The sequence below is a fragment of the Podarcis raffonei genome, chromosome 8, assembly GCF_027172205.1.
Source record: "Podarcis raffonei isolate rPodRaf1 chromosome 8, rPodRaf1.pri, whole genome shotgun sequence".
NCBI classification, from domain to species: Eukaryota; Metazoa; Chordata; class Lepidosauria; order Squamata; family Lacertidae; genus Podarcis; species Podarcis raffonei.
Window position 1 is genome coordinate 82,040,078 of NC_070609.1, and position 27,638 is coordinate 82,067,715.

Here is a 27,638-nt window from a genome sequence, read left to right on the forward strand (position 1 = left end):
TATTGGAGCCTCAGCTTCATGATCTGTCCTTCCAGTGAGCACTCAGGGCTGATTTCCTTCAGAATGGATAGGTTTGATCTTCTTACAGTCCATGGGACTCTCAAGAGCCTCCTCCAGCACCATAATTCAAAAGCACCAATTCTTCGGCGATCAGCCTTCTTTATGGTCCAGCTTTATGGTCCAGCTTATTATATTATTATTATATTATTGTTATAACAGTCTAAGGCAGCTTCCAGCACCCCTGGACTGCATCCCCTGGTAAGTACCAGGAGCATCTGAGCAGATACAGGAGGGCCCTGGATTGACCCTCTCCAGGTGAGGCCTGGAACATCTCCCGCCTGAAATGAGCGTAGCACAAGGTCTGAACATAGAATCATAGAGTTGGAAGGGACCCTGACGATCATCTATCAGTGTTTCCCAAACTTGGGTCTCCAGCTGTTTTCGGACTACAATTCCCATCATCCCTGACCAGTGGTCTTGCTAGCTAGGAATGATGGGAGTTGTAGTCCAAAAAAACAGCTGGCGACCCAAGTTTGGGAAACGCTGAATTCCAGTCCACCCCTTGCAATGCAGGAATAGATAGCTGGCCCTTATGGGGATTGAACCTGCAACCTCTGCGTTACATCTGTTCATGATAGAAAATTTGTGTGATTATACATATATGAGAAAAATTCCACCAGGATATTTATAAAACGGGAAGCGCTAAGTCACGCTGCTCAAAGAAGCGGCCCTCTTTATCGTCGCCGCTGAAATGTTTTGGAGGAGCCAAAGGCTCTGATCCTTCCTGTTGTTGTTGTTTTTTTAAATGAATAAACAGATGGAAAATGCCAAGAAAACATTGCTTTTGAAAAATGCATTCTGTTGATGCTAAAAACAACAACAACCAATCCAACGTTTTGGACCTGAGTCCATAGTTAAATGTCTGAAGAGGAACCTGTTTGATCGCTGTCCTTTCATGGCCCAGCTGGTTTGAGTGGCCTCGGTGGTCACACTGTGATTTTGGGGGTGTGGGCTGGAACGAAATCAGATCAAAGCCTGACATTTGCAGGTGCCCACACTCGGAACCTCTCTGCCCACTTTCTCTCTCTTTCTGCCAAACAGAGCGCCTCTTTCCATGGATCAGCTGGAAACCACGATTAAAAATAAACCCTCGGGTTCCCCCTCGACGGGGGTGTGTGCCCCCAGCTCCAATTACAAAGGAGTCTTGTGCCTGGCCTTGCCTTTATCCATGCTGCCCCATAGGGCTGGTGGGGGAGAAGGAAGGAAGTGCGAAAAGCGAAGGGATGATCTGGAGGAGAAACAGAGCGCAGTTGTTCTGCTTGTTCTCCGTGGGCTCCGAGGGACAGGCGAGGAGAGCCAAAAATCACTCTCAGCGAGATGATTAACTCCGCAGAGCGGAACAATGTTTAACCGGCTGTGTCGATAGACAGAATAATGTGTTTTCAGCAGCACGGTTTGACCCCGTTGCATGCCCAAGATGTGAGAGGGGTCATTTAGCTTGGGAGAAGAGGGGAGGGAGTTTGGTGGCGTCTTGCCCAGAAGGGTTTTTTTTTGAGCTTGGCTTCTGTGCCCGCTGAGTTTTGCCAAAGTTCATGCCGTCGGCCCTGGAAAGCCTCAACCTCCAGGCCTCCAGGATGAAGAACCTTGACGGTGCGCCTCTTTCGCTTCTCTGGTCCCAGGCAAATCCGTGGGCATCGTCACGACAACGCGGGTCAACCATGCCACGCCGAGCGCGGCCTATGCGCACTCTGCCGACCGGGACTGGTACTCCGACAACGAGATGCCCCCTGAGGCCATCCAGCAGGGCTGCAAAGACATCGCACACCAGCTTTTCGAAAACATCCCAGACATTGAGGTGAGCGCGGGTCAGCCGAGAACAGCTGCAGGACGGTTTTAATATAAGAGGGGAAGAAGGGCAATGAAGAGTGGACAGGGCGGAGGGGACCTGGATAGCTCCGTTGCTTAGAGCATGGTTCTGATAACTCCAAGGTTGCAGATTTGATTCCCATATGGGAGAGCTGCATATTTCTGTATTGCAGGGGACTGGATCCTTAGCAGTGTTTTTTTTGGGGGGGGGGACATGGGGGTATGCATACCCCTAAACAATTTGTGAATCTACGTTTGGCCTTATTGAGGGGCAGTATTTCAATATGAGTAGGAAAATGAGTAGGAAAATAGAGACGCGGGTGGCGCTGTGGGTTAAACCACTGAGCCTAGGGCTTGCCAATCAGAAGGCTGGTGGTTCGAATCCCCGTGACAGGGTGAGCTCCCGTCGCTCGGTCCCTGCTCCTGCCAACCTAGCAGTTCGAAAGCACATCAAAGTGCAAGTAGATAAATAGGTACCGCTCTGGCAGGAAGGTAAATGGCGTTTCCGTGTCCTGCTCTGGTTCACCATAAGTGGCTTAGTCATGCTGGGCACATGACCCGGAAGCTGTATGCTGGCTCCCTCGGCCAATAAAGCGAGATGAGCGCCGCAACCCCAGAGTCGGCCACGACTGGACCTAACGGTCAGGGGTCCCTTTACCTTTACCTTTTTAGGAAAATGAGAGTACCCCTAAACATTTTTATTTTACTTTTTAAGAAAAAAGCACTGATCCTCAGAGTCCCTCTAGAATTCTATGATTCTATGGATACCAAAAGCGGGGAATATAAATGAAATCACAGCGTATTTGGGGTGATTCTATCTCTCTTTGGTGAGCCAATGTAGTGGTTAAAGCAGGGGTCAGCAAACTTTTTCAGCAGGGGGCCGGTCCACTGTCCCTCAGACCTTGTGAGGGGCCGGACTATATTTTTTTGAGGGTGGGGATGAACAAATTCCTATGCCCCACAAATAACCCAGAGATGCATTTGAAATAAGAGGACACATTCTACTCATGTAAAAACATGCTGATTCCCCGACTATCCACGAGCCGCATTTAGAAGGCGATCGGGCTGCATCCAGCCCCTGGACCTTGGTTTGGGTTAGAGTAATAGAATCCTAGAATTGTCGAATTCGATGGGACCCCCTAGGGGTCATCTAGTCCAACCCCCTTCAACGCAGGAATCTCAGCTAAAGCATCCATATCAGATGGTTGTCCAACCTCTGCTTTAAAAACCTCCGAGGAAAAAGAGTCCATCACCTTCCGAGGGAGGCCATGCCACTGTCAAACGGCTCTTAATGCCAGGAAGTTGACCCTTTCTTGTAACTTGAAGCCATTGGTTTGAGTCCTACCCTCCAGAGCAGGAGACAACAAACTTGCTCCATGTGGCAACCTGTCAGATATTGGAAGACGGCTCTCCTATCTCCTCTCAGTCTCCTCTTCTCCAGGCTAAACATCCCCAGCTCCCTCAAACGTTCCTCATAAGGCTTGGTTTCCGAACCCTCCACTATCCTGATCTTTTCCCCCTCAGACGTGGAGCTCCCTGGGTGCATAGCTGTCAAGTGTCCCTTATTTGAAGGGACAGTCCCTTATTCCAGTGCCATGTCCCGCTGCTGTCCCTTATTGATAGATGTCCCTTAAATGATGTCCCTTAAATTTCAAAGGAAGCAGCTCCTCTCCCTCCCTCCCTGCCGGCCAGGGAGGAGGGAGGCTCCAACTGTGTTGCTTGGCTGTGTTGCTCACCCAATAAGAAGTCTAAGAACGACTGGGGGGTGGAGCTTGCATGCCTTGTGTGTGGCTAGTTAATGCAAGCTGAGGGGGTTTTTGAATGCTGGACGCCATTTTGTTACACGTGCTGCTGCAAACTTTGCAGTGCAAAGCCAGGCCGGGGAGCCATCTTAAGTTGAGGCTGCATAGGCCTTGTGATTCAGATTCTATTCAGCTGAACCTCTGGTTACAAAGTTGGTTGGACAGTGTTCTCGAAGCTACCAGCATGAGTTTGACCAGACTGCAGGAGGACAGGAAGACTGGAGTGCCTGGAAGAGGTGAGGCTGCAGGTCCCTTATTTTGGCTGCCGGTCCCTTATTTTCAAGGCTGCTGGCCCCTTATTTTCAAATCTGTAAGTTGACAGCTATGCCTGGATGTGACCTTGAGCCAGTTCCTGCCTCTCAGCCTAACCTACCTCGCAGGATGGCTGTTGCGGGGATTAAACAAGGAGAGGCAGAACGATATGCAGTCATACCTCATGTTACGTTTGCTTCATGTTACGTTTTTTCAGGTTGCGTCCCGCGGTGACCTGGGTTACTTCCGGGTTTCACTGCTTGCGCATGCACAGTAGCACTAAATCACGCTTCACGCATGCGCACAAGCACCAAATCACGCCGCTCACGTGTGCAGATACGGTGCTTCAGGTTGAGGGCTTTTCATGTTGCGAACGGGCCTCCGGAACGGATTCCGTTCGCAACCAGAGGTACCACTGTACACCACTTGGAGCTGCTTGGGGGGGAAAGACAGGATGGAAATGCAGCAAATGAAGGAATTTAGGCCCTTGGAAGAAGAAGAAGAAGAAGAAGAAGAAGAAGAAGAAGAAGAAGAAGAAGAAGAAGAAGAAGAAGAAGAATTTTATTATTTATACCCCACCCATCTGGCTGGGTTTCCCCAGCCCTGTCCCTAGGGCTCACCCCTCAATGGTCTTCCCCCTGAATGTTTTTGCCTGACTGGTACCTGTCCCTGGACTCAGATAATGCCTCTTGCCTGCATGAAATGGAGGCCAGAGAGGGATGCGTGGAAACTAGCCTACTGCGCGAAGGGAAAAATTCACATCAATTGCTCCACCTGCTTTTGCCCCACCCCTGGCATGTGCCACCCCCCCCAGAAGGCAATGCGTCCCCTGGGGTTTCTAAAGGCTCCCCACCCCTGAGATGAGCGGTCCATTTAGCTCCCAGCACTGTCTCCTGGGACTGCAGAACGGCTCAGGCTCTGCCGCAAGCCTAATAATTATTCTACTTTGTGCAGAATGTACTATGCCGTACGTGGAAAACCACGGCCCTTCCTTGGGCGTTACTCTCGCTCTCTGGTTTCGGTAGCAAGCAGTTATTTCGAAGAGCAAGGTGGGTGGGTGCGAGAGGGACACAAAAGGGAGGATCCTGCTCTGGGTGGATTTATTGCATTTTCAGTCCTGCTCCAAGGAGATCAGGGCGACTGAAAACGGCCTCCCTAACCCCATGTTATCCTCAGGCTGAGTTCAGGGGTCACATGACCTCGTGGGAAACCTTTCCAGGGTCACATGACAGTGGTGCATAAGTGGGCGGAGCAATAGATGTGAATCTTACATTTGCACCCTTGGATGAGAAGCTCCCTAGTGCGTACTTCTCGAAGCAATATTTGAAGCACAGCAGTCCTTCAAAATTCACACTTCTCCAGATTTTGCAAGGCACTTCTACAAGCAAACAATAAGCACAAGGATGCCTGTATTTGGGGAGAAAAAACAAAGAAAATGCACCCTATTCTGGGGAAATTGCTTGCAGAACCGTGTTTATTTTTATGATGATGATTATACTGATGAATTTTCACAAAGATCGAAACAACAACAGCTCAAATTGCTGTGGAGATGTGGAGATCTGAATTGAAGACTGGAAAATTTAGAAAGCCAGGGAAGCGGAAAATTGACAGAATATTTAATCCCTGCCCCCAGCTCCCCTCAGATCTTTCATTTGGGGGGGGGGAAAGCTGCTCCCTGCCTTCTTTCTCTCAACGCTTCATGGTGCATAGAACATATACAAATTGAAATTGGTTAAAGCATGAGGAGTCTTACAGCAACAACAAAAATCTTTCTTTTTTAAAAGGAAACACCTTAAATTAGAGATTGTGGGCTGAATTACCATCTAATGACTTGGCTGGGTCTTGGGAGAAAAACCTCTCTGTCTGTTTGTCTTGCAATGAACTAAAAAACAGAATCACCCATCCCACCACATTCACAGAAAAACCTCCTGTTTCTTTCAGGCAAATGTGGGCCTTTCCTCCTCCTCCTCCTCCTCCTCCTCCTCCTCCTCCTCCTCCTCCTCCTCTTCTTCTTCTTCTTCCTCTTCCTCTTCCTCTTCCGTTCTTCCCTTCTTGCCTTGCATTGCAACTTTCTTTGCAAATCTTGGAAGTTAAACCAAGAAGCGGTTTGTCTCCCTGTGAGTCACAATGTTTCCTCGGTTGTGCATAAAGGATCATCTTTCTGCCCTTGAACCCTGCTCTTGTGGAAGATACACCACTGCTGTCCTGATTTGGTTCCCTTTTATTGAAAGCTAAAATCTCTAGCCCAGATGGCTGAACAGAGGGGTGGGCTGTACAAAAGTTGAGGAATCAGGTGACAGCCCTATGTTTTATCCGTTGCACAGATATTTCATCTGGAAGGGGGGTGGGAAAGGAATTTGGTTCGGGATCTGTACTTCCCGAAAGAATAAACACACCTAATCGCAGCTACTCTTCAAAAGCCCCCCTTCTCTGAATTTTGTAATGCCAAATGATCCTGCTGGATAAACATTTATATTGAAGGGAAATGCATTAGTGGAAAGGACATACCAAAATCTGCTGGCAAACATTAGGGGTAATTGCATGGGGGAAAAGTGTAGCCTAAGAGAAATTTGCATTCGGATACTGGCAAAATTTCCCGGGGACGTTGACGAAAAACTGCAAAGCAGTGTGAGAATGTGGAGAAGTGGAGATTGGAAAAACGAGGAAAACCCCAAATGGGTGACTTCATCTATTCCTTGCCTGGAACAACAGCCAGGCTCTTGGCTGGCTGAGAAGGATAGGCCGAGGTTAGAAGCTTTTGGCGTTTTCCAAGCAGCTGATTTAACTATGCAGATCAGCTCAAAGAAAGCTTTCAGAGTGGCGAGTGGAAAAGTTGTGCGAATCGGCGGCTCTGAGGGGGGCGAGAGGGGAGGCCCTTGAGAAAGCAACCCAAGAAAGTCTCCAGCAGCATAGACCCTTCCTCCTTCTTCTTCATGTCGGACCAGAGAGCCTGAATTGTGTCTCTGTTTCCCACAACAGCTGTTCTCGTCTTCTGCCTTGCAACCCAAAGAGGCGAGAGAACGCAAGTGAGCAGGGTGGCCTCTTCCCAGTCCCTGCCTGCACCTGGCACTCGGGCAATGGGCCCCTGTTGCTATTCAGGCCCACTCTCTCGAGGACCCAGCCAGCAGCCCCCACCTCCCCGGCCCATTTCCCCCAAACACAGGAAGCTGGCAAGGGCGAGAGAGTGCCAGGAGGCCAGAGGGCACCTCTCTGCAGATGCATTCCACGCTCAGGGTGAAGAGAAGCTTGAAAGATGCGCCGTGGTGTCGTGCGTTAATCTTTTATCTGGGCCATTGTAGCAGAGCGCATTGGTTGCATCGTCACAGCAGGGCACCCAATGCCAGCTGGCACAGATTGCCCAAAAGCACAATCAATGCCTATTGTCTCAGGCAGTGGGTACAGCAGGAGGGGACACAGCTCCCCCTGGTGGTAGAATGATGCCAGCAGCGCCTAGAGGCAATGCTGATGTCTCTGTGGGCCGATGTTCACACTGGAGGTTCTGCGGGCAGCAATGGAGGCGTTGGATGACGGGCTGTAGCTGGGCACCCATTTGGTGCCTTGTGTGGCTAGTCTGGTCTCAATGCAGGAATTTTAACTGTGATAGACGGCTATCTTAAAAACCTCCCGAGGAAGACCGTTCCCACTGCCAAACAGCTCTAACTGTCAGAAAGTTTAGCCATATGCTTAGTCAGAATCTCTTTTCTTGTAGTAGTAGTAGTAGTAGTAATAATAATAATAATAATAATAATAATAATAATATATTATTTATACCCCGCGCATCTGGCTGGGTTTCCTCAGCCACTCTGGGCGGCTTCCAACAAAGTATTAAAATACAGTAGTCTGTTAAACATTAAAAGCTTCCCTAAACAGGGCTGCCTTCAGATGTCTTCTAAAAGTCTGGTAGTTGTTTTTTTCTTTGACATCTGGTGGAGGGCATTCCGCAGGGTGGGTGCCACTACCGAGAAGGCCCTCTGCCTGGTTCCCTGTAACTTGGCTTCTCGCAATGAGGGAACCGCCAGAAGGCCCTCGGCGCTGGACCTCAGTGTCCGGGCAGAACGATGGAGGTGGAGACGCTCCTTCAGGTATACTGGACCGAGGCCGTTTAGGGCTTTTAAGGTCAGCACCGACACTTTGAATTGTGCTCAGAAATGTACTGGGAGCCAATGTAGGACTTTGGAGCCATTAGTTCGAGTCCTACCCTCCAGAGCAGGAGAAAACAAGTTTGTTCCCTCTTCCACGTGACAGCCATTGAAAGGCAGAGCATAGTCGCCAAGAGGTGGATTTAGGGGGACGCAACCAGTTTGGTTGCACAGGGTATGGAGCCTTTGGCGCACTGCAGCTATGATGTAGAATGGAAGGCTTGAGGCAGGGTGGGGGCGCCAAATTTTGACATTGCCCAGGGCGCCGCTGAAATTTGAGACCCCAAGATCTGCCATTGTCAAAGGCCTTCTCTTCCTTCATGAATTTGTCTAATCCTCTTTTAAAGTCATCCTAGTTTGTGGTCGGGACGCAGGTGGTGCTGTGGGTAAAACCTCAGCGCCTAGGACTTGCCGATCGCAAGGTCGGCGGTTCAAATCCCCGCGGCGAGGTGAGCTCCCGTCGTTTGGTCCCAGCTCCTGCCCACCTAGCAGTTCAAAAGCACCCCTAAGTGCAAGTAGATAAATAGGTACCACTTTATAGCGGGAAGGTAAACGGCGTTTCCGTGTGCGGCACTGGTGCTGGCTCGCCAGTTGCAGCTTCGTCACGCTGGCCACGTGACCCGGAAGTGTCTTCGGACGGCGCCGGCTCCCGGCCTCTTGAGCGAGATGAGCGCGCAACCCTAGAGTCGGACATGACTGGCCCGTACGGGCAGGGGTACCTTTACCTTTAGTGTGTGGTCATCGCTGCTTCCTGCCCCTGGGAGTTCCATAGTATTAACCACGCACTACATGAAGAAGTCCTTTCTTTTATAGGTCTTCAGTCTTCCAGCATCCAGCTTCTTTGGATAGCCACGAGTTCTAGTGCTGCTCTCTGTGCCGCTCATAATTGTATAAACTTTCCTGTTGCCTCTGACTTATCTTTTCTCTAAACTTTTGCTCCCCAACAGCTTGTAATTCAGAGGTTTCAGGGACACGAGTGACGCTAAACCACTGAGCCTCTTGGGCTTGCTGATCGGAAGGTGCAGGCGTAGGCAAACCCGGCCCTCCAGATGTTTTGGGACTACAACTCCCATCATCCCTGACCGCTGATCCTGTTAGCTAGGGATGATGGGCGTTGTAGTCCCAAAACATCTGGAGGGCCGAGTTTGCCTATGCCTGATTCAGGGGTACCCTTTCCCTCTGCCATACCTGATGAAGCAACCGCCAGACATCTTTTAAAGACACAAACTTTCCTCTTAACTTCCCTGCCTGAAACCCTGGGGATCCACTACTGCCGGTCAGTGTAGACAACATTGAGCTAGACAGATCAAGGGTCTGACTCAGTATAACGCAGAGTCTTTTGGGTTTTTTAAACTCTTCAGCCTTTAAAAGTAATCAATATACAATCAGGATCTTCCTAGTGCCCATGAACTTGGTGGCATGGCATTTTCCGGATGAAGAAACAGGGCTGTTTCCATGCTCCTCGGAGGAGTTTAATCTAACAAACGCAGAATGAAATATATACCCTCAGGGCGAAAAATTTCCAGCTGAAGCAGGAGGGAAAAAGAGAGAGAGAAAGGGAGAGAGTTAAGGGGAGGAGAGGCCTGTTTCAATGCGGTGCTGGCCGCTCGCTGTGGCATTCATTCCTCTGGGTGAAGAGGCGTTTTGCAGTGCGCAGGCAAAGGAAGCCAGTTATTAGAAGCCACTAATGTTATGCAAGCACATTGGGGCTCCTGGGTTGCCCAGAGGAGGCTGAGCCAGGCAGCTCAGAAACTCAGCTGGCTTCCCACTCCCAGTTTTCTGAGGCCTTGCCATGGAATTAGATTTCTCACCGGGCTAAACCATGCGCTCTCCTGGCAGGTTGCGGAAGGCGCTGGGTCCCCGTGCGGCTGGTGGAGGAGGAACAGCAGCAGCGAGGCATGAGTGCGAACCGTAGATTCGTGCAAGAGAGGTGCTGGGGCCCAGAAGATTGGTGCCAGCCACACCCTGCCACAAACCCCACAGAATGCTCTCCCCCCACCACAAAGGTCTGGCTAAGCCAGGCATGACCTCGCATTCCTGCTGCCTGTGGGCGCCTGGAGCACTGCTGGGCGCCCTCCAAACAGCCCTGGCCCAGGAACAGCCGGCAATGCCAGGGGAGATGTTAGCTTGGTTGCAGCAGCCGTGGCAGTGCAAACAGGCGGCCACAACGGCCCCAGCCACCCCGTGGTTTGTGCAACAGAGGTCAGTCTCCGGGCTCCTTTCACTGCTCGCATCGTCCGATGGAACCCGGCACCGCATTTCCCCCCGGGGTAAATAAATAGGGGTGGGTGTGTCTCTCTACTTCAAATAAACCCACGGCAAAAATAAAGCAAAAAGCTGAACCTGTTATTTAAGCAGCTTAATATGTCCATTAAAAAAAAAAAGAAGATAATAATTTTAACTTTCTTCTGCAATAATTACATGTTGGGCGAGCCAATTCTGTTGGGTGTGTAATTAAATATTCCCCTTCAAATCTCTTTCCCCCCACCCCACAACCTGGCCCAGTTCTGCTGCACTGGATGATTCACCTTCTAAGACCCTAAATCAGAGGAGGAGGTTGGAGTGCCAGCAAAGAAGCGTAATTGTGGTCAAATAAACAGGCTCTCCGTCGCAGGCCTTCACAGATGCAGCCCAGCTGAATTGTAAGCGCCTATTGGGCTGGGCAGAGAGCCTGCAAAGGACAGATTGCAGGAAGACAGACAGTCAGGAAGCATCTCTTTTAAACCTGCAGAGGTTTATGAACCAAATGTAGGACTCTCCTTAGACTTTTCCTTCCCTTTCAAAATGTCTCTAGTGCATAGCTGTCAACCGTCCCTTATTTGGCGGGAAACTCCCTTATCCCAGCGCCCTGTCCCGCTGCTGTCCCTTATTGATGATGTCCCTTAAATTTCCCGGGTTTCAAAGGAAGCAGTTCCTCTCCCTCCCTCCCTGCTGGCCAGGAAGGAGGGAGGCTCCAACTGTGTTGCTTGGCTGTCCGGCCCGCCCCCCTCCGGCCTCCTCTCACCAGCCTCGGCCCCCGGGAGCCCCTCCCCGCCGGGACTGAGGAGCCTTGAGAGGAGAGTGAGGGCAACCATAGAGAAAGCAGTTCAGAGAGAGGAGGAGGAGGCGCGGGCTGGTGTTCCAAGGGCTAAGCATAGAGGGGGGAAAGCGGAGGAAGGACCGCAAGCACTTCTCCCATAGATTTGTAGTGGTAGACCATAGATGGTCTGATCTGCGGGTTTACTTCGGGCGCTATTTCCCCCCCTCCTCCCGCCCCTCCTGATGGAACTGAGAGCTGCAGATGGAGCACGAGAGAAAAGATACAGAACTGCAGCAGCATCTTCATAGCTTGGACTTCATTTTGCGTGAAAAGTGGTTGCTGCTTGTAGTTATTTAATTGCAGTGTTTCATCAGCTGGTGTCTTGAGCAGCAACCTCTGGAAACGAAGGGCTAAAAACCAGCGCTGCTCTCCCAAATTATCTGGTCCCTTTTAACTTCGTATTTCAGCTGGTTGACTAAAATCCCTTATTTTGGCTGCTGATCCCTTATTTTCGAGGCTGCTGGTCCCTTATTTTCAAATCTGCAACTTGACAGCTATGCTCTAGTGCCTGCTCAGCAATTCCCTTCTTGGGCCAAGTTTTCTATTAACATTCTAACACTCCACCTGAGGCCCCTTTTTTATTCTGTCTGAATGGAAACTGAGTGGAAACTGAGCAGAATGAGAGAGGAGGTTCTTTGAAACCTCATTTTGGGAGGTTTGTTTATCCAGGTCTTACAACCACAATTCCTGCAGTTGTCCCACAAAACTGGAGCCAAGGTGTTCTCGTTCGCCCCAGAGCCAAAGTGGCATGATAAAATGTCCAGAACATGGAAAGGTCCTTAGATACACCCTGCTGAGTCAGACGGTGTTCTGTTTACACTGGAACAAACTGTCCACCTTGACTCGCATTCCCGGTTGCTTGCCTGCCTTATCGCGGGAGCCCGTCGGGTGCTGCAGTAGACACAGTGACAGAACTGGGCAGGACGCAGATGCCCTAAGCTGCTTTGTTGCCCATCAGGCTCAGGACCTGCTGCTCTGGCCGGCAGCAGCTTTGCAGGGTCTTGGGCAGAGAAGCAGCACTCCAGCCAGCCTGCTCTGTAACTAGGGAGGCAGGTGGCGCTGTGGTCTAAACCACTGAGCCTCTTGGGCTTGCCAATCGGAAGGTGGGCGGTTCAAATCCCCACGATGGGGTGAGCTCCTGTTGCTCTCTCCCAGCTCCTGCCAACCTAGCAGTTCAAAAGCACACCAGTGCAAGTAGATAAATAGGTACCGCTGCAGCGGGAAAGTAAATGGCGTTTCCGTGCACTCTGTTTTCCGTCACGGTGTCACATTGCGCCAGAAGCAATTTAGTCATGCTGGCTGCATGACCTGGAAAGCTGTCTGTGGACAAACACCGGCTCCCTTGGCCTGAAAGCGAGGGAACCCCATAGTTGCTTTGACTGGACTTAGCCGTCCAGGGGTCATTTACCTCTTTTTTTTTTACCTGCTCTGTAACTCTCTGCCAGGGATTGAACCTGATGCAACACGTTGGCGACTGATACACTCACAATAATTACCAAAATAATTATACATTCTCTATCCATCTTCTGAGAAAAATACAAAACCTTGTGCAAAGCCTAAAAAGATAAAGAAAACAAAAGCATTTGAAAAATCCATTGAAACCAGACATTATAAGCTCATCTTAGGTTGGGTAGTTCGTAAGTCTCTGTGGCTTTGCACAAGGTTTTGTATTTTTCTCAGAAGGTTGATAAAGAATGTATAATTATTTTGGTAATTCTTGTGTGTATATTAGTCGCCAACGTGTTGCATGAGTCGTACTACTTCTATCAACAGCTCAGGTTGCATTTTTCTAGGGATTGAACCTTTCCTCACATGTCTCACCACTGGCCTGTGGCCCTGCACCAAAGCCTTGTCCAATCAGGAGGCAGGATGGCCTTGGCTCAGCCACTGGTGTCTTTTTTCTCAGCTGAGCACATCGTCCTCTTCCAACTGCAGCCTCAAGCTTTGCAAGCCGCTCTGAAAGTCTTTTCGACCCAAGCGGTACTGTGATGTTCATGTTCACCTTGCATGCCAGGTAGAAACAGACTCCTTTCCTTGCCTCCTGCTCAGGTGATTATGGGAGGGGGTCGGAAGTACATGTTCCCCAAGAACACCAGCGATGTGGAATATCCGAACGAGGAGAAGTTCAGGGGGACTCGGCTGGATGGCAGGAACCTCATTGAGGCATGGAGGAAGACAAAACCAAAGGATAAGGTAAATGGGACATTTTTGGAACCCTCCCGGTGAAGTCTGGAGTAGTGATTATGATTGCAATGATGTTCCACCCCACCCCAATCTCAAGCAGCCCGGGGCTTTCCCAGAGTTTGATTTCCTTGGGGTGAAGGTTGGCAGAGGCTGCGGTGTCTGTAGAATATACGGTTTGATTCACACAAATATCCAACCTGAGCATGAGATGCTCACGGCATTGACGCCCCAACAGATCTTGCGTCTCATCAGTCGCTCCTTGGGGTCCAGCACAGAGCAAGCAGGTCTTTGGTCTTCCAGCTTCCAACCTGTTTCCGGCTCAGCTCTCTGACTCTTGTTCTCCTACCTAGCAGCAAGGAGAGTGGGGTCCATGAGCCTGGAGGGAACCATCCTTCAGTTGTAGCTCTTGTGGCTCATTCGTCTGGGATGCTGATCAGGACACTTATATGGCCAGCTAAGGTCAATGACGTACAAAGAAACCTGTCTAACCAGTTCAGCAACAGAATCTTCTCTTAGATCCTAACCCTCACTGGATATAAGACCTCATGGCACTGTAGTCTAAACCACTGAGCCTCTTGGGCTTGCTGATCAGAAGGTTGGTGGTTCAAATCCCCATGGCGGGGTGAGCTCTCGTTGCTCTGTCCCAGCTCCTGCCAACCTAGCAATTCGAAAGCACACCAGCACAAGTAGATAAATAGGTACCGCTGCGGCGGGAAGGTAAATGGTGTTTTCGTGTGCTCTGGTCACGGTGTTCTGTTGTGCCAGAAGCGGTTTGGTCATGCTGGCCGCATGACCTGGAAAGCTGTCTGTGGACAAACGACAGCTCCCTCAGCCTGAAAAGCAAGATTTGAGTGCCGCAAAGCCACTCCCGACATAAGGGGGGGGGTGTTGCGGGCTCACGCCCCGCCTACAGCCTCGCGGGACTGGCGTCAGTCCCGTGGGACTCAGGGATTTCCCGGTCATCAATATTCATTTAGTCACGTCGCCAGCCAATCGGATGGCGGTGGGGGCGGGCTCACTAGGGGCAATTTAAGGTCGGGGCAGCCCTAGCTTGCCCCTTTCCTTCCTCCTAGTGGCTGCAGTTTCCCACCCACCCGCCCTCTAGGTTGCATTCGGACTTTGCTATGGGCTTCGGCTGGTCGCCGCAAGGGGCCTGGTAGGAATTTTTCCATTTGGCTAATTGGCATTATTTTGGAAGCCACTTGGTTTTCTCGCCTACCTCGTAGCAAAACGTCACAACACCTTTGGTTTTGGCGGTTAGGCATTGGCAGGGGAATTTATTATCATGCAAATGAGTTGGGTGGAGGAACGCCATCACCTCCCCCAAATGCTGAAGGGTAGTTCGTTAAAGGACTCCGGGGGGGCGTCGCCTCGTCCGAAACCTATGGAGACTAGGGCCTAAAGCGCGCTCCCGAGCGGTAACCCCTCGGGGAGCGCCTAGGGATGTGCATAGGGATGTGATAGGGCCAATGCCTAAGGCCAATACCGCTCTTTCCTGTAATCAATAAAGTTGTGGCCATTTTTCGCCCATTAACCTTAATTCTGGTGTCCGTTGTCGTTATTTACTCTAACTGTGGATAGGGGCGAGTATTGCCACGCAACCCATAGTCGCCTTTGACTGGACTTAACCGTCCAGGGGTCCTTTATCTTTTTTACCTTTTATAGGACCCCAAGAACTGGAAAGGACTGGGGGCATCACCCAGACTGATCCCCCCAAACCCACAACAATAATGACAATCCCAGTTGGGGATCTGTTTGGTCCTGGTGATCCTCACACTCTACTATAGTCATGAAAACAAACCCAGTGGCCTTGATGAGAGGGGCCCAATCCATACAACCCCTTGGAAGTACTGCTATTTCACCTCATCACTGCACCAGTTTAGTAGACGACCACCAAAGGTGCTCCTCAGTGGCAAATTGATTCTTCTCTCTCTCTCTCTCTCTCTCTCTCTCTCTCTCTCTCTCTCTCTCTCCCAGAACGCCTTTTATGTGTGGAATCGGACAGAACTGATGAAGCTTGACCTGAACAAGGTGGACTATTTAATGGGTGAGTTTCTAGTTCATGAGGGGTGATCCAGAATTTTGGATTAAGTTGTCAGCAATAGGCTGATGGCACTCAGCTCTATTTCTCCTTTACATCTGCAGGTGAGGCAGTGGAAGTGCTGGACCATTGCCTTGCCTCAGTAATGGACTGGATGAGAGCCAACAAACTGAAGCTCAATCCAGATAAGACAGAGGCAATCTTAGTGGGTGGTTTCCTAGACCAAATAGATGGGAGGTTGACCGCTCTTGAGGGAGTTACACTTCCTCTGAAGGAGTGGGTATGTAGCTTGGGGGTCTTCCTGGATCCTTTGCTGGTTCTCGAGGCTCAGGTGGCCTCAGTGGCCCCGAGTGCCTTCCATCAGCTTCGGCTGGTGGCCCAGGTGCACCCCTGTCTGGACAGAGACAACCTAACTACTGTTGTCTATGCGTTGCTAACTGTTAGAATTCCTGCTCTGTGATTGCAGTCATGGGATTGTTGTCTATCACATGACGATATACATTTTGACTCCACAGAGTGGAAAGTGATGGAGACAGGATGTTCTTTCATTTTGCTGTCTGATGCTAGAGAGAGAGGGAGCCATGTTGCAGTGCTCCGTGTGTGCTTATATGTAAATAAAGTAGATTAGCCAAAATGCTGAGTTGCTGAGGTCTCTTATGCAAGCTGCACAAACTTTGCGGATCCCTAAATGTGGCCGATGTCTCTTGGCATCGGTCGCTGTGATTTTTGGGCTGAAGAAAGCTTCTGAAGCTCCCGAACAATCGACCAGGAGGGTTAGATTACTGCAATACATGGGGCTGCCTCTGAAGATGGCTCAGAAACATCAGCTGGTGCAGAATTTGGCGGCTGGGTTGCCACGGCGAGGCAGTTTGAGCATAATGCACTGGCTGCCAATTAGTTTCTGGGCCCAATTCAAAGTGCTGGCTTTTACCTATAAGCCCTTAAACGGCTCAGGACTGCAATACCTCAAAGACCTCCTCGACCCATATAAACCAACTCTGTGTCCATCATTTGAGGCCCTTCTTCATGTGCCTCCTCCATGCGAGGTCCTGAGGGTGACAGCACAAGAAAGGGCCTTATCTGCAGTGGCTTCCTGTTTGTGGAATTCTCTCCCCAAGGAAACTCACCTGTCACCTTCATTATGCACCTTTAGGCGCCAGTCAAAAATTTTCCTCTTCAACCAGGCCTTTGCCTGATTAACAGCCAATGCCCTTTTACATGTGTTGTGGGAGGGGGAGATTATTGGTTTGTTTTCGTTCTTATTTTATTACAGTGGTACCTCGGGTTAAGTACTTAATTCGTTCCGGAGGTCTGTTCTTAACCTGAAACTGTTCTTAACCTGAAGCACCACTTTAGCTAATGGGGCCTCCTGCTGCTGCCGCGCTGCCGGAGCACGATTTCTGTTCTCACCCTGAAGCAAAGTTCTTAACCCGAGGTACTATTTCTGGGTTAGCGGAGTCTGTAACCTGAAGCGTATGTAACCCGAGGTACCACTGTATGTCTTTTGTGTTTTTTTATGTTGTAAACCACCCTGTGATCCACGGATGAAGGGTGGTATACAAATTTAATAATAAATAATAATAAATATTATTAGGCAACATGTGTGCCTCAAACACCCTTAGCATCTGCTGCCTGAAGCAGCCAGCTGACTCTGCCCAATGTTAGAGCCGGCCCTGACTAGGACGGCTGCATGCTATGCCAACGTTGTGGAGAAATGCAAGTATGTAATACACAGACAAAAACATTATTTAAGTGAGATCAGGGACTCAAATGGAGCATGAGCGTTAATGAGGCTGAAACTCACACCTCTGGCTTTCGTCCGCAGGCCTCTTTGAGCCGATTGACCTGGTGTACGAGCTGAACAGGAACAACGAGACAGACCCTTCCCTGACGGAAATGGTGGAGGTGGCCCTCAAAATCCTCCAGAAGAACCCTCTTGGGTTCTTCCTTCTGGTAGAAGGTGAGAGGAGGAAGAAGGTGTGGAGAAGGCAAGGGACCATCGTAGCAGGGACCACTGTTCCTGCATGCTGATTCAAAGGCCAGTTATGCAGCAATTGTGGAGGGTGACAGCAGAACTAGATGGGCCATTGGCCTGATCCAGCAGGACCTTCTTATATTCTTAAAGCACCAAAGGAATGAAGAAACCCTTGGTTCATATACAACACAACACCGTGGTTTCTTTTAAGCCATTGTTGGTTTAGCAAGTCATGAGTTGCCCCACAGACAAACAAACCATGGTTTGCTTCTTCAAAGTATGGTTTGCTTTCCAGCTGCGCTTGCCCTCGTGCCTTTGTAGCTCAGTGAGCATCTGGGGTGGGGTTGCCAAGCAAACCGTGGCCAAGTTCACACATAACACCAAACCATGGTTGAAACAAACTGGATTCTGACTGTGGTCTGTTGGCGGTAAAACAACAACATATGAAACAGGTTAAGGACTGATTGTCTCTGATTTTGGTTTCTGGTGGCTGGTTTTCTTATATAAATTGCTGGTTTTATGGAAGATGTTTGTATAAATTTGTGTATCCTAACATATTGTTATGTACTGCCCTGGGAATTTCAGAAGCCGAATTCTGAAGGGCAGAGTAGAAATTCAATTTTAGTAATGATGATAATATTTGAGTGTTGGTGGGCTCTCCTTTGCTGGAGATATTTAAGCAGAGATTGGATGGCCATCTGCCAGGGATTCTTCAGCAGCAATTCCTGCATTGTAAGGGTTGGGACTAGAGGACAATTGGGGCGCTTCTTACAGTTTTCTGATTCTAATAATTCCTTCCGCAGGAGGCAGGATTGACCATGGACACCACGAAGGAAAAGCAAAGCAGGCTTTGCATGAAGCTGTGGAGATGGATCGGGCAATTGGCCGGGCTGATATCATGACCTCTTCTGAGGACACCCTGACTGTGGTTACTGCAGATCATTCCCACGTCTTCACTTTTGGAGGGTATACGCCCCGCGGCAATCCCATTTTTGGTATGTTGACATGCACACAAGCTGACATCCACGGTGTAGATGAGAGGTTAAACATGCCCTATGGTCGCAGTTTGCAACCACCTGGAGGGGCCATTCTTGACATTTAAGAGTCGCAGTAGTGTTTTCATATCCCCCCTGTTCAGCTACCAAGCTGGTCAGTTTCTGTCATTGGAATGGAGGGGCAGGCAACTGCTCTGCCTCAGGTTGCCAAAGTTGTTGAGCGCGCGCTTTTTTTTTTTTTTTTCAAAATCTAAAAAGAAGAAGTTTTTGAGCTATTTTTAAGGGACATCGCCCAAAACGACACTACCGACGCGGGTTGCTGTATGCCTGTATTTGTCCAGACATTTCAACAATTTCCACCTGGTGTCAGGCTTCAGAGAATCCTGCCCCTCCCATGGCGGTAGCCAAGAACCAGATAAACAAGAAGAAGTCTTACCAAGTAATTTATTCAATGTTCACAGAGAGAGAAGGAATGTAGTTTCCCTTAAATAATGGCGTCACTCCGAGTAAAGTCCCACCCCCTCCGTCTCTCCTATTATAAGTCATCCCTACATTGGCTGATCTGAGCTTTCTGCCTCTGCACTTTCTGTTCTACTACTCTCAATGGCTGCCTGGTCCTGCTTTCCAAAGACACTGAGTCTGTCAGCTGTCTCTCTCCTGCTGTTCCCCTCCCAATATTTCCCCTCTGCAGCCTCTGAGCTATGCCCTTCTGCAAACCACTGTTCTAAATCTATACTGTCCTCCTGTTCTCAGGAAGGTTCAGGAGAAGGGGGGGCAGCGGTCCCCACCATTCCTCCTCGGTCCAGCCCCTGACACCCGGCCCCTGCTTCCGACAGCCGATTCCCAGCTATGTCTGGGAAATTCCTGACACAGGACAACCCTATCTTGGGCGGGTGGCCTTACAAGCAAAGAGTTTCAGGTGCTCTCCAGACATCTTTCTGCTTTCACATCAACCAGCCTTGTTCTTGGAGATGACCGACTGAAGTGGATGTCCCGTGTGGGTGTTGGGCATGTGTTTGTGGGTCTGTCCACATACTTATTCTCTGTAAAGATAATTGCAGATCCACCCCCTGAGGGTTTGCTGGAGCATTCTCCACGCTAATTTTCAAAGAAACATTTGTGGCTAACGTTTACAGTGTTTTGGAATATTTCCCAGAGCAGAGTTACAAACTTCTAGCAGGCAGGCATGGTTTTAGTTTTTTTAAAAACACATGCACACTTCAGATTCATTCCGCTTTCCTGCAACAAAACAGGACCCCTGCTGACGATCAGGGATGTTAGAAAATTCACATGAAAACAGAAACAGGAGTGGAAATTACCGAGGTTCACTAACTTGTCCCGTGTTTGGAACATAAATCAATGTAGCAGAAATCAATTAGGCGTTCACTGCTGCCGCGGTTGCTTTCAGTCTACAAACAGTACGAAATGGATTACATTGTTTTGCCCCATTTACATTGAAATGAATGGTGTGGAATAACGTAATAACAACACAATTTATCTAATTAATTACATAAATTGTGTAAGTTACATACTCTTGCCACAGAAGACAGGGAAACTAATAACTTTTTGGCAGAAGCCGAACTGCAGAGGAATGCAAACACTGCTGCGTGCCATTAAATTCAGCGCAGAATGGTTAATCATTTCTCGCGGACTGTCTGGCCAGAGTGGTGCATGCTCTGGCTGTCTCCCGCTTGGACTACTGCAATGTGCTCTGCGTGGGGCTACCTTTGAAGGTGACCGGGAAACTACAACTAATCCAGAATGTGGCAGCTAGACTGGTGACTGGGAGCGGCCACTGGGATCATATAACCCCGGTCCTAAAGGATCTTCACTGGCTCCCAGTACATTTCTGAGCACAATTCAAAGTGTTGGTGCTGACCTTTAAAGCCCTAAACGGCCTTGGCCCAGTAGACCTGAAGGAGTGTCTCCACCCGCATTGTTCAGCCCAGACATTGAGGTCCAGCTCTGAGGGCCTTCTGGCTGTTTCCTCCCTGTGAGAAGCGAGATTACAGGAAACCAGGAAGAGGGCCTTCTCGGTAGTGGCGCCTGCCCTGTGGAACGGCCTCCCATCAGATGTCAAGGAGATAAAAAAAACTACACAACTTTTAGAAGACATCTGAAGGCACCCCTGTATATAAAAAAAATTAATATTTGGTTTTTTAGTGTGGTTTTATTACACTGGAACTTGGAAACCTCCCAGAGTGGCTGGGGCAACCCAGTCAGCTGAGCAGGTATAAGTAAAGTTGTTGTTGTTGTAAAAATTGTTAAAACTGGCAGGGCATCTGTTTCTCAGGAATTGCCACCTAGCCCTGCCTTGCTGAAATGCAAGGTAGGATTGCTACATAGTTCTAATCACTTATCACCTTAAAAAAAAAAGATATCAGGAAGATGTTCCTGCCCAGAGCTTCTTGGATGCTCCACATAATTCCACCCCCCCACTGCAATTGATTTATATCAAGTATTTATATGCTGCCCTATCACCTGTCTGGCAATTCACAAGTTGAACACGAGCCAGCAGTGTGACACAGCAGCCAAAAAGGCTAATGCGATTTTTAGGCTGGTTTAACAGAACTCTTGTTTCCAAGTCGCAAGAAGCATCAGTTCTGCTTTATTCTGCATTACTCTGAGCTTGTATGGAGTGCTGTGTTCAGTTCAGGCGCTGCACTTAAAGAAGAACATGGGCAAACTAGAAAAGTTTCAAACAAAGATTGGAAAGGCTAAGAGGAACCAGGTGTGTTTAGCTCAGGGAAGCGAAGATTGTCGGGGAACATGGCTGCATTCTCCGAAGGTGATTTGTGCTCATGATGCTATAAGGGCATTCACACCCAAGCCCGTTTCCCAGACTGTTTATGCCTGCAAAAACATTGGGGTGGTAACATTGGGCCACTTCCAGTCAGTGCAAATCCTATAACTCCATAGTGTTGTCATGCCTTTAACATCCTGGTTAATTTGGGTCCTGCTTCTGGACACGGGTGGCGCTGTGGGTTAAACCACAGAGCCTAGGACTTGCTGATCAGAAGGTCAGCGGTTCGAATCCCCACAACGGGGTGAGCTCCCGTTGCTCGGTACCTGCTCCTGCCAACCTAGCAGTTTGAAAGCACGTCAAAGTGCAAGTAGATAAATAGGTACCACTCCAGCGGGAAGGTAAACGGCATTTCCATGTGCTGCTCTGGTTCGCCAGAAGCAGCTTAGTCATGCAGGCCACATGACCCGGAAGCTGTACGCCGGCTCCCTCGGCCAATAAAGCGAGATGAGCGCCGCAAACCCAGAGTCGGCCACGACTGGACCTAATGGTCAGGGGTCCCTTTACCTTTATCTGTCGCACCAATGCACTGTCATCCTGTCAAGGACCCGTTGCTCAATAAAACACCAGTAAAATGCCATTGAACTGTGGGTGTCCCACTGTGTTACCTGGAGAAAGTGAACAGAGGAAAGCTTTTCTCCCTCTCAACTTAACACTGGAACTCATGGGTATTCAATGAAGCTGAATCTTAGGACGGAGGAAAGAAAGTCCTTCTTCATGTAGCAAGCACATAGTTAAACTGTGGAACTCCTTCCCACAGGAGGTAGAATCATAGAATCGTAAAGTTGGAAGGAAACCCAGGGGCCATTTAGTCCAGCCCCCTGCAATGCAGGAATCTCAACTAAAGCATCCATGGCAGGTCACAGGTAGTGACGGCCACCAACCTGTCAGGCTTCGGGGAATCAGCTTCCTCCTCCCGTGGCAGTAGATAAGAAGATCAAACGAAAGGAAGGTCTTACCAGTTAGGATCTTTAATAATCACAGCGAGAGAACAAAGAACACATCTCCTAGAAATGGCGGTGCTCCCAATTAAGGATTACCCCCATCCGTCCCTGTTAATCTACATCATTCCTACATCTTGAGCTTGCACCCTCTGCACTTTCTGTTCCGAGACTTTCTGAGCTCTTCGTGACCTTGGGCAGCGGAATGATGTCCAATGACTGTGAATCTGTTAACCCTCTCTTTTCCAGTGTTCTTCTCCTAGCTGTTCCCCATTCAGTATTTCCCAGCTTCTGCCTTCTGAACTGTGCCCCTCGGCAAACCACTGTTCCAAATCTATACTGTCCTACTCCTGGGAAGATTCAGGAGCAGGAGCAGGGGGAGGGGGTGGCTCCCACCATACTTCCTCAGTGCAGCCCTCCTCAGCACCGTCCCTGACACAGCTTGGGTGTGCTGGGCTCGGGGTAACCCGAGCAACGTGGTCCAGGTCCGGTCCTGAATCCAAGGGTTCTGCGAGGAGTCAGTCCAACAGGGCCAAGGCAGGACACGAGGCAGTAAACCAGGCAAGGTCAGGCACAGGGTCTCAGGCAGGTTCTAGCAAACAGCAACGTTGCTCCCGCAACCCGGGTTGGGGTCCGACAGCCTTTTGTCTTTGTCGGGGTAATGACTGGTCCTGATCCCCTGGTGACTCACCTCCCTGTCTTGCCCGAAGGCGAGCACTCCTCCTGCGAGTACTCAGGTCTCTCCTTCTCTCAGACCTCAGTCTCTGCAGCTCGGGAGAAGTCGTTGGGTTACTAGACCCAGAGGGCACCTCAGCCTCTCCTAACCCAGCTGGTAGTGGAGCAGCTGTAAGTGATGGCCCAGCTGAAGGCAACGAGGTAATCCCCACATCTGGAGCCAGGGCAGGCTCAGGCCCCTGACTTGGCCCAGCTGGTGTTTGTTGCAGGGGAACCTGTGCAGACTGGGGCTCTTCAGAATCAGGCCCCAGACTTGGTTCAGGTGCCGCCTGAGGCAAAGGATCCGGTGCCGACTGAGACTCCTCTGTTTCCGAGTCTGAGCCCGAGTCCCAGGCCACCACACTGGGTGACTTTAAAAAAGAGGATTCAACAAATTCACAGTTGTTAAACTATGATGACAACGATAACAACAACAGCAATAATGATGATGATAATAAATATTTTAGTGGCTGCGTAAGGTCTGCCTAGTGCTTCCTTTCTTCTTTTCCCCTTAACTTAGGTCTGGCCCCGATGCAGAGTGACGTGGACAAGAAACCTTTCACCTCCATCCTCTACGGGAATGGACCCGGGTACAGAGTCATCGATGGAGAGAGAGAGAACGTGTCCACAGTGAACTTCAGTGAGTCCCAGGCCTATAGGGGACACCCCTACCCCACCCCCAGTCACCCCTGCCTACACCCCCCTCCCTCCACTTCCACTCTGCCATAATGGTGGTGGTAATTCTAACCGGGGGCGGGGGGGGCAATGCTCTAAGTTTTAAGATGGGTTCTAACTCTGCACTGGTTCTATCAGGTTGCATTTCGTACCGCTAAGTTGCTTTGAGACTTTTTCCTTGTGCAAAGCGGCTAAGAAGTCTAATAACTTTAATAGAGAGAAATGTGTGGGAATGTTCAGGGTGGCAGGAAAGGATATATTGTTTATTGATATCCTTCCTACCTTGCGCTAGCAAGCTCCTTTATGCAGCAGAGTTACATTCCCCTTTTTATATGCACAGCAGATAGCTGGTTGCAGGCTCGTGTGAGCCTCTCACTATTACACAATTCAGTCTGTCTCAGATTGAATTGTACGTTCCTGGTACATTCCTGGTGAATTGTAAGTTCCCTTGAATCCATCTTAAAAGAATAAAGACATGGCAATCTTATTCAAATTCAATAAAAGAAGTTTACTCACATCAGTTCACAGTTGGATTCCTGAAGGCAGACTTAGTTACAAATATGTACATGTGGATCTACCCCATTGCTGAGAGCTAGCAGAGCAGTCCTAGCTAGAAGCTGGTCAAAAGTGAAGGAAGTCAAAAAGAGGAAGGTTGCTGCATGACTCTTCCTTTTGTTACCTGGACAGGTAAGGTCATGCCTACCTTCTATCACATGCAAAAGGAAGGATGCTCTAGCCAGGAGGAACAGGAAGTTTTGACTGGCTGGACCAAACATTCCCTCGCATGTCCACTCTAGGAAAACAAGGAATGTTGTACTTGACTGCCTCTCATGGATTGCATCCCACAAAACGCACCCTGATAAGTGTTTCCTCCATTTTCCCGCTCCCTCTCTAGCGGATGCCAACTACCAGGCCCAGTCCGCCGTCCCAATGCGCATGGAGACACATGGAGGGGAAGACGTGGCCATCTTCGCCAAGGGGCCCATGGCGCACCTCCTCCACGGAGTCCATGAGCAGAACTACATCCCCCACGTCATGGCCTACGCCGCCTGCATTGGCGAGAACACGGGCCACTGCCGCTCCGGAGCGCCCACAAGGAGCCCGTCGGGACTCCTCGCCGCGACCCCCATGTTCTTCTCCCTCGCTCTGCTCAGGCTGCTGTTCTAAAGGCTTGCCTTCGGAGCGCTCCTCTACCGGTTGAGCCTGACCGCGCAGCGTCCGGGGCTCCACGACCTGCCTCTGGAAATGAGGTTCAGGTTTCAGCGACAGAGTGCACCTCTTTGCTGCGACTGACCAACCGCTAGGAATTTCCATTCCAGGCTCGAAGGCACCGGGGGCACCGGGTCAAACATCACTTGTTTGTTTTGGATGTTCCAGGAGCAACGCCAGCCTGACATTCTGAGATATTTTCTCCGGCAACTTCCTCAACGAAGATAAGAACGCCATAGGGCTCTGTTGCATGGGAAGGGCATGCTCCGCGTATTTGTTTTCCTTCTCTTTGCTGAAGTGTCTCTTACTTCACCAGAACGTTTTAACCGCCTGCTGTCTTAAAGGCTTGTCACCTTCCTTCCTTCTGCAAAGGCAGGCACCCCTAAAAGATAAAAAAACAAAAACCACCCACTCTTCCTTCTCAATCCATTATTCCTGATTTATATTGTGAGCAGTGGGAGTTCTTCCACCAATCAACCAGCTCAAAACCAGCCGTGAAATTTAAGTTCAAAGAAGCAGAGGGTTATCGTTCCCCTGCCCCACAGGCCTCTGAACTTTGTTGTTCCTCTTTCCCAACGAAGGGGGCAGCTGATTCCATCTGGCTACATACCAGAAAGAGAGACCGTGGGCTGCACCAGGACTCTCCTTTGGGAGACTTTGGGGCTCCGCTCTCCTTGAACCTCTTTCCATTCCTTCATTCGAAGGACTTCTGCGCCTAGTTTGCTCCCCCCTCCTCCTTCCCAGTCCCCTTTTCTTCTTTTCACATGTATTTTATTAGTGCTTTTTGTAAATGGCTCCGGGAGCACTTTTTGGGTGTGGGTGTGCGTGTGTATGAAGTAAAACAGTTAAACAAAACAAAAACACACACACACAAAAACAAACAAATAATCAAAGGAATGCTCAGCTTGATTTGTTCACATGCAGCATGTTTTTTTTATGGGGGGACACGGGGGGGTATACATACCCCTAAACATTTCGTGAATCTAAGTTTGGCCTCATGGAGAGGCAGTATTTCAATATCAGTAGGAAAATGAGAGTACCCCTAAACATTTTTTTTAAAGAAAAAAAGCACTGGTCACATGTATGCACTTAACCCTTAGCAAAATCATGCCTGAATGATAAACCAGGTGGGGTGGGTGTGTTTTAAGCGGTCATTGGTTGTAACACCACAAGTTCTGCAGCATTTGAAATCCTATGCTTTTGTTTAAAGCAATGAGCAAACCTTTGATTGTATGTTTAAAGAAATGAACTCTGAAGTTTTTGTTTTTTTAAGTGGCAGAGAACTTGTGCTGAGAGGATGAGAGGAGGATGAGGGGCTCTGTTTGATGTGGTGTGAGCCATGCTCATGTGGTGTGCTGTGGCGTTGGGGCTGGGAAAAGGGCTGGCTTTCCTCTCTGATGCTATCTCTGCACGCAGCTTGCAACATTAGCCAGCCATGCGATCCCTTCCGACCTGTTTCAGTTCTGGGGAGCGTCTTTAGCCCTCCAGATGTTGTCAGCCTCCAGCCAGCTTTTAGGGCTGATAGGGCAACGGCAAACCCTGCAACATCTGCATGGCACCCAAGGGACAGCCTTGATCTATCCGAAATGGTTTCGCTTTGTGTGAACAACACAGAAAGTTCCGCCGCCTTTGCTTCTCCAACTCTGTCCTTGGAGGGAATTAGATAGTTGCTGGATCTGCAACGCTGGGAGGCAGCTGGAGGGTGTCTTAAGCCAGCAACTTGCATCACAAACCCTGCAGCCTTCAAAACCCTTTTTCAAATGGCTTTGTATCATCCACACGCAGAGGTGCTGCCCCATGGTGGATTGAGGAGCTGCAAAGCAAGTCCCCGGAGGAGGCTCTGATTCGAACTCTGAGCTTGCTCCATAGCACTGGAGCAATCACAGAGTCAACCATTAGTTCAAGACTCCTCTGACGGCTCAAGGAGGTTAAAGGCAGCACCGTGTATCCAGGGCCGGCCCTGCCATTGTGCAAAAAGAGGAGACAGTGCCTCAGGTGGCAGGTGCTGGAGGGAGCAGGCCCTGGCTTCCTAAGCTCCTGCACGCACGCACGTATGCACTCACGCACACACAGCCATCCCCTTCCACATCTGCTGTATATTTAACACCTGCTGTAGACTAAACACCCTCTCCTGGCCACCCCAAATAGCCTGCCCCCTCAGTGGACAGCGGGTAAAATCCAGTGCAAGGGATGTGCACTATCAGAATCTCCATCTCTCCTTAAAATCAGCTCCAGGAGAGGATTGGGCAAAGGCCATAGTTCAGCGGTAGGGCATCTGGGTCCCAGTTCTAGTGTCCAGTGGCACCGCTAGGTAGGGCTGGGAGAAAACCCTGGCGACCTACTGTTGCCAGTCACCCGGTTGGGCCAATGCCCGGACTCTGTAAAAGGCAGCTCCCTGATTTCCTCAGTCCAGCTATCAGCCTAGTTCAGTAATCTCCAACCTCTTGCGACCCAAGACCCGCCTTCAACCTAAGCACTCCTTTGAGGGCACAGTTATTCATAGTTCCCCACATATTTGCATGGTGGCTATGCTATTGTGACACCCGCCTTTGACCAGCTAGCGACCCAGCAGTGGGTCCCAACCGGTCAGCTGAAAGCCAGTGGCCTAAGTCAGCTTCTCTCCGTTCAAAGTGGCGCCATTTTGTCCCTTCTCTCAGGCAGCAGAATGCCTTGAGCTGGGCCCACAGCCCAATTCTAATTAACCAGAACGAATTATTCCCTGTTCCTCATAATGCTTGAACTTCGGGGCGGCTCAATGAAAGACGTTTGGTTGGAAGCAAGTTCAGGCCAAAACAAAAAAGCCCTTCTTCGTATAATGCGAAATTTGCAGGCTTAATCGCCACCAAGTTCTAGGGAGTGCCAATGGCTTTGAGTGGGGGTGGATGGGGTGGCAGGTGATGACACGGCTGGCCTGCGACATTTTGGTGCTGCAGGCAATTAGTCCCATCCCCACGGCTGCCCCC

General features: G+C 49.8%; 1 protein-coding gene across 1 annotated transcript in view; it reads left to right on the top strand.

Annotated features, from left to right (window-relative positions):
* Positions 1 to 25,542, top strand: part of ALPL (alkaline phosphatase, biomineralization associated) — a 59,654-nt gene extending 34,112 nt beyond the window's left edge. The window contains exons 6-12 of the mRNA XM_053401182.1: positions 1,680 to 1,855; positions 13,188 to 13,331; positions 15,300 to 15,369; positions 17,189 to 17,323; positions 18,142 to 18,333; positions 23,312 to 23,431; positions 24,362 to 25,542. Coding sequence (XP_053257157.1) covers positions 1,680 to 1,855; positions 13,188 to 13,331; positions 15,300 to 15,369; positions 17,189 to 17,323; positions 18,142 to 18,333; positions 23,312 to 23,431; positions 24,362 to 24,633 — 1,109 coding nt within the window. The 3' untranslated portion in view covers positions 24,634 to 25,542. The remainder of the gene's footprint in view (positions 1 to 1,679; positions 1,856 to 13,187; positions 13,332 to 15,299; positions 15,370 to 17,188; positions 17,324 to 18,141; positions 18,334 to 23,311; positions 23,432 to 24,361) is intronic.
* The last annotated feature ends 2,096 nt before the right edge of the window (positions 25,543 to 27,638 follow it).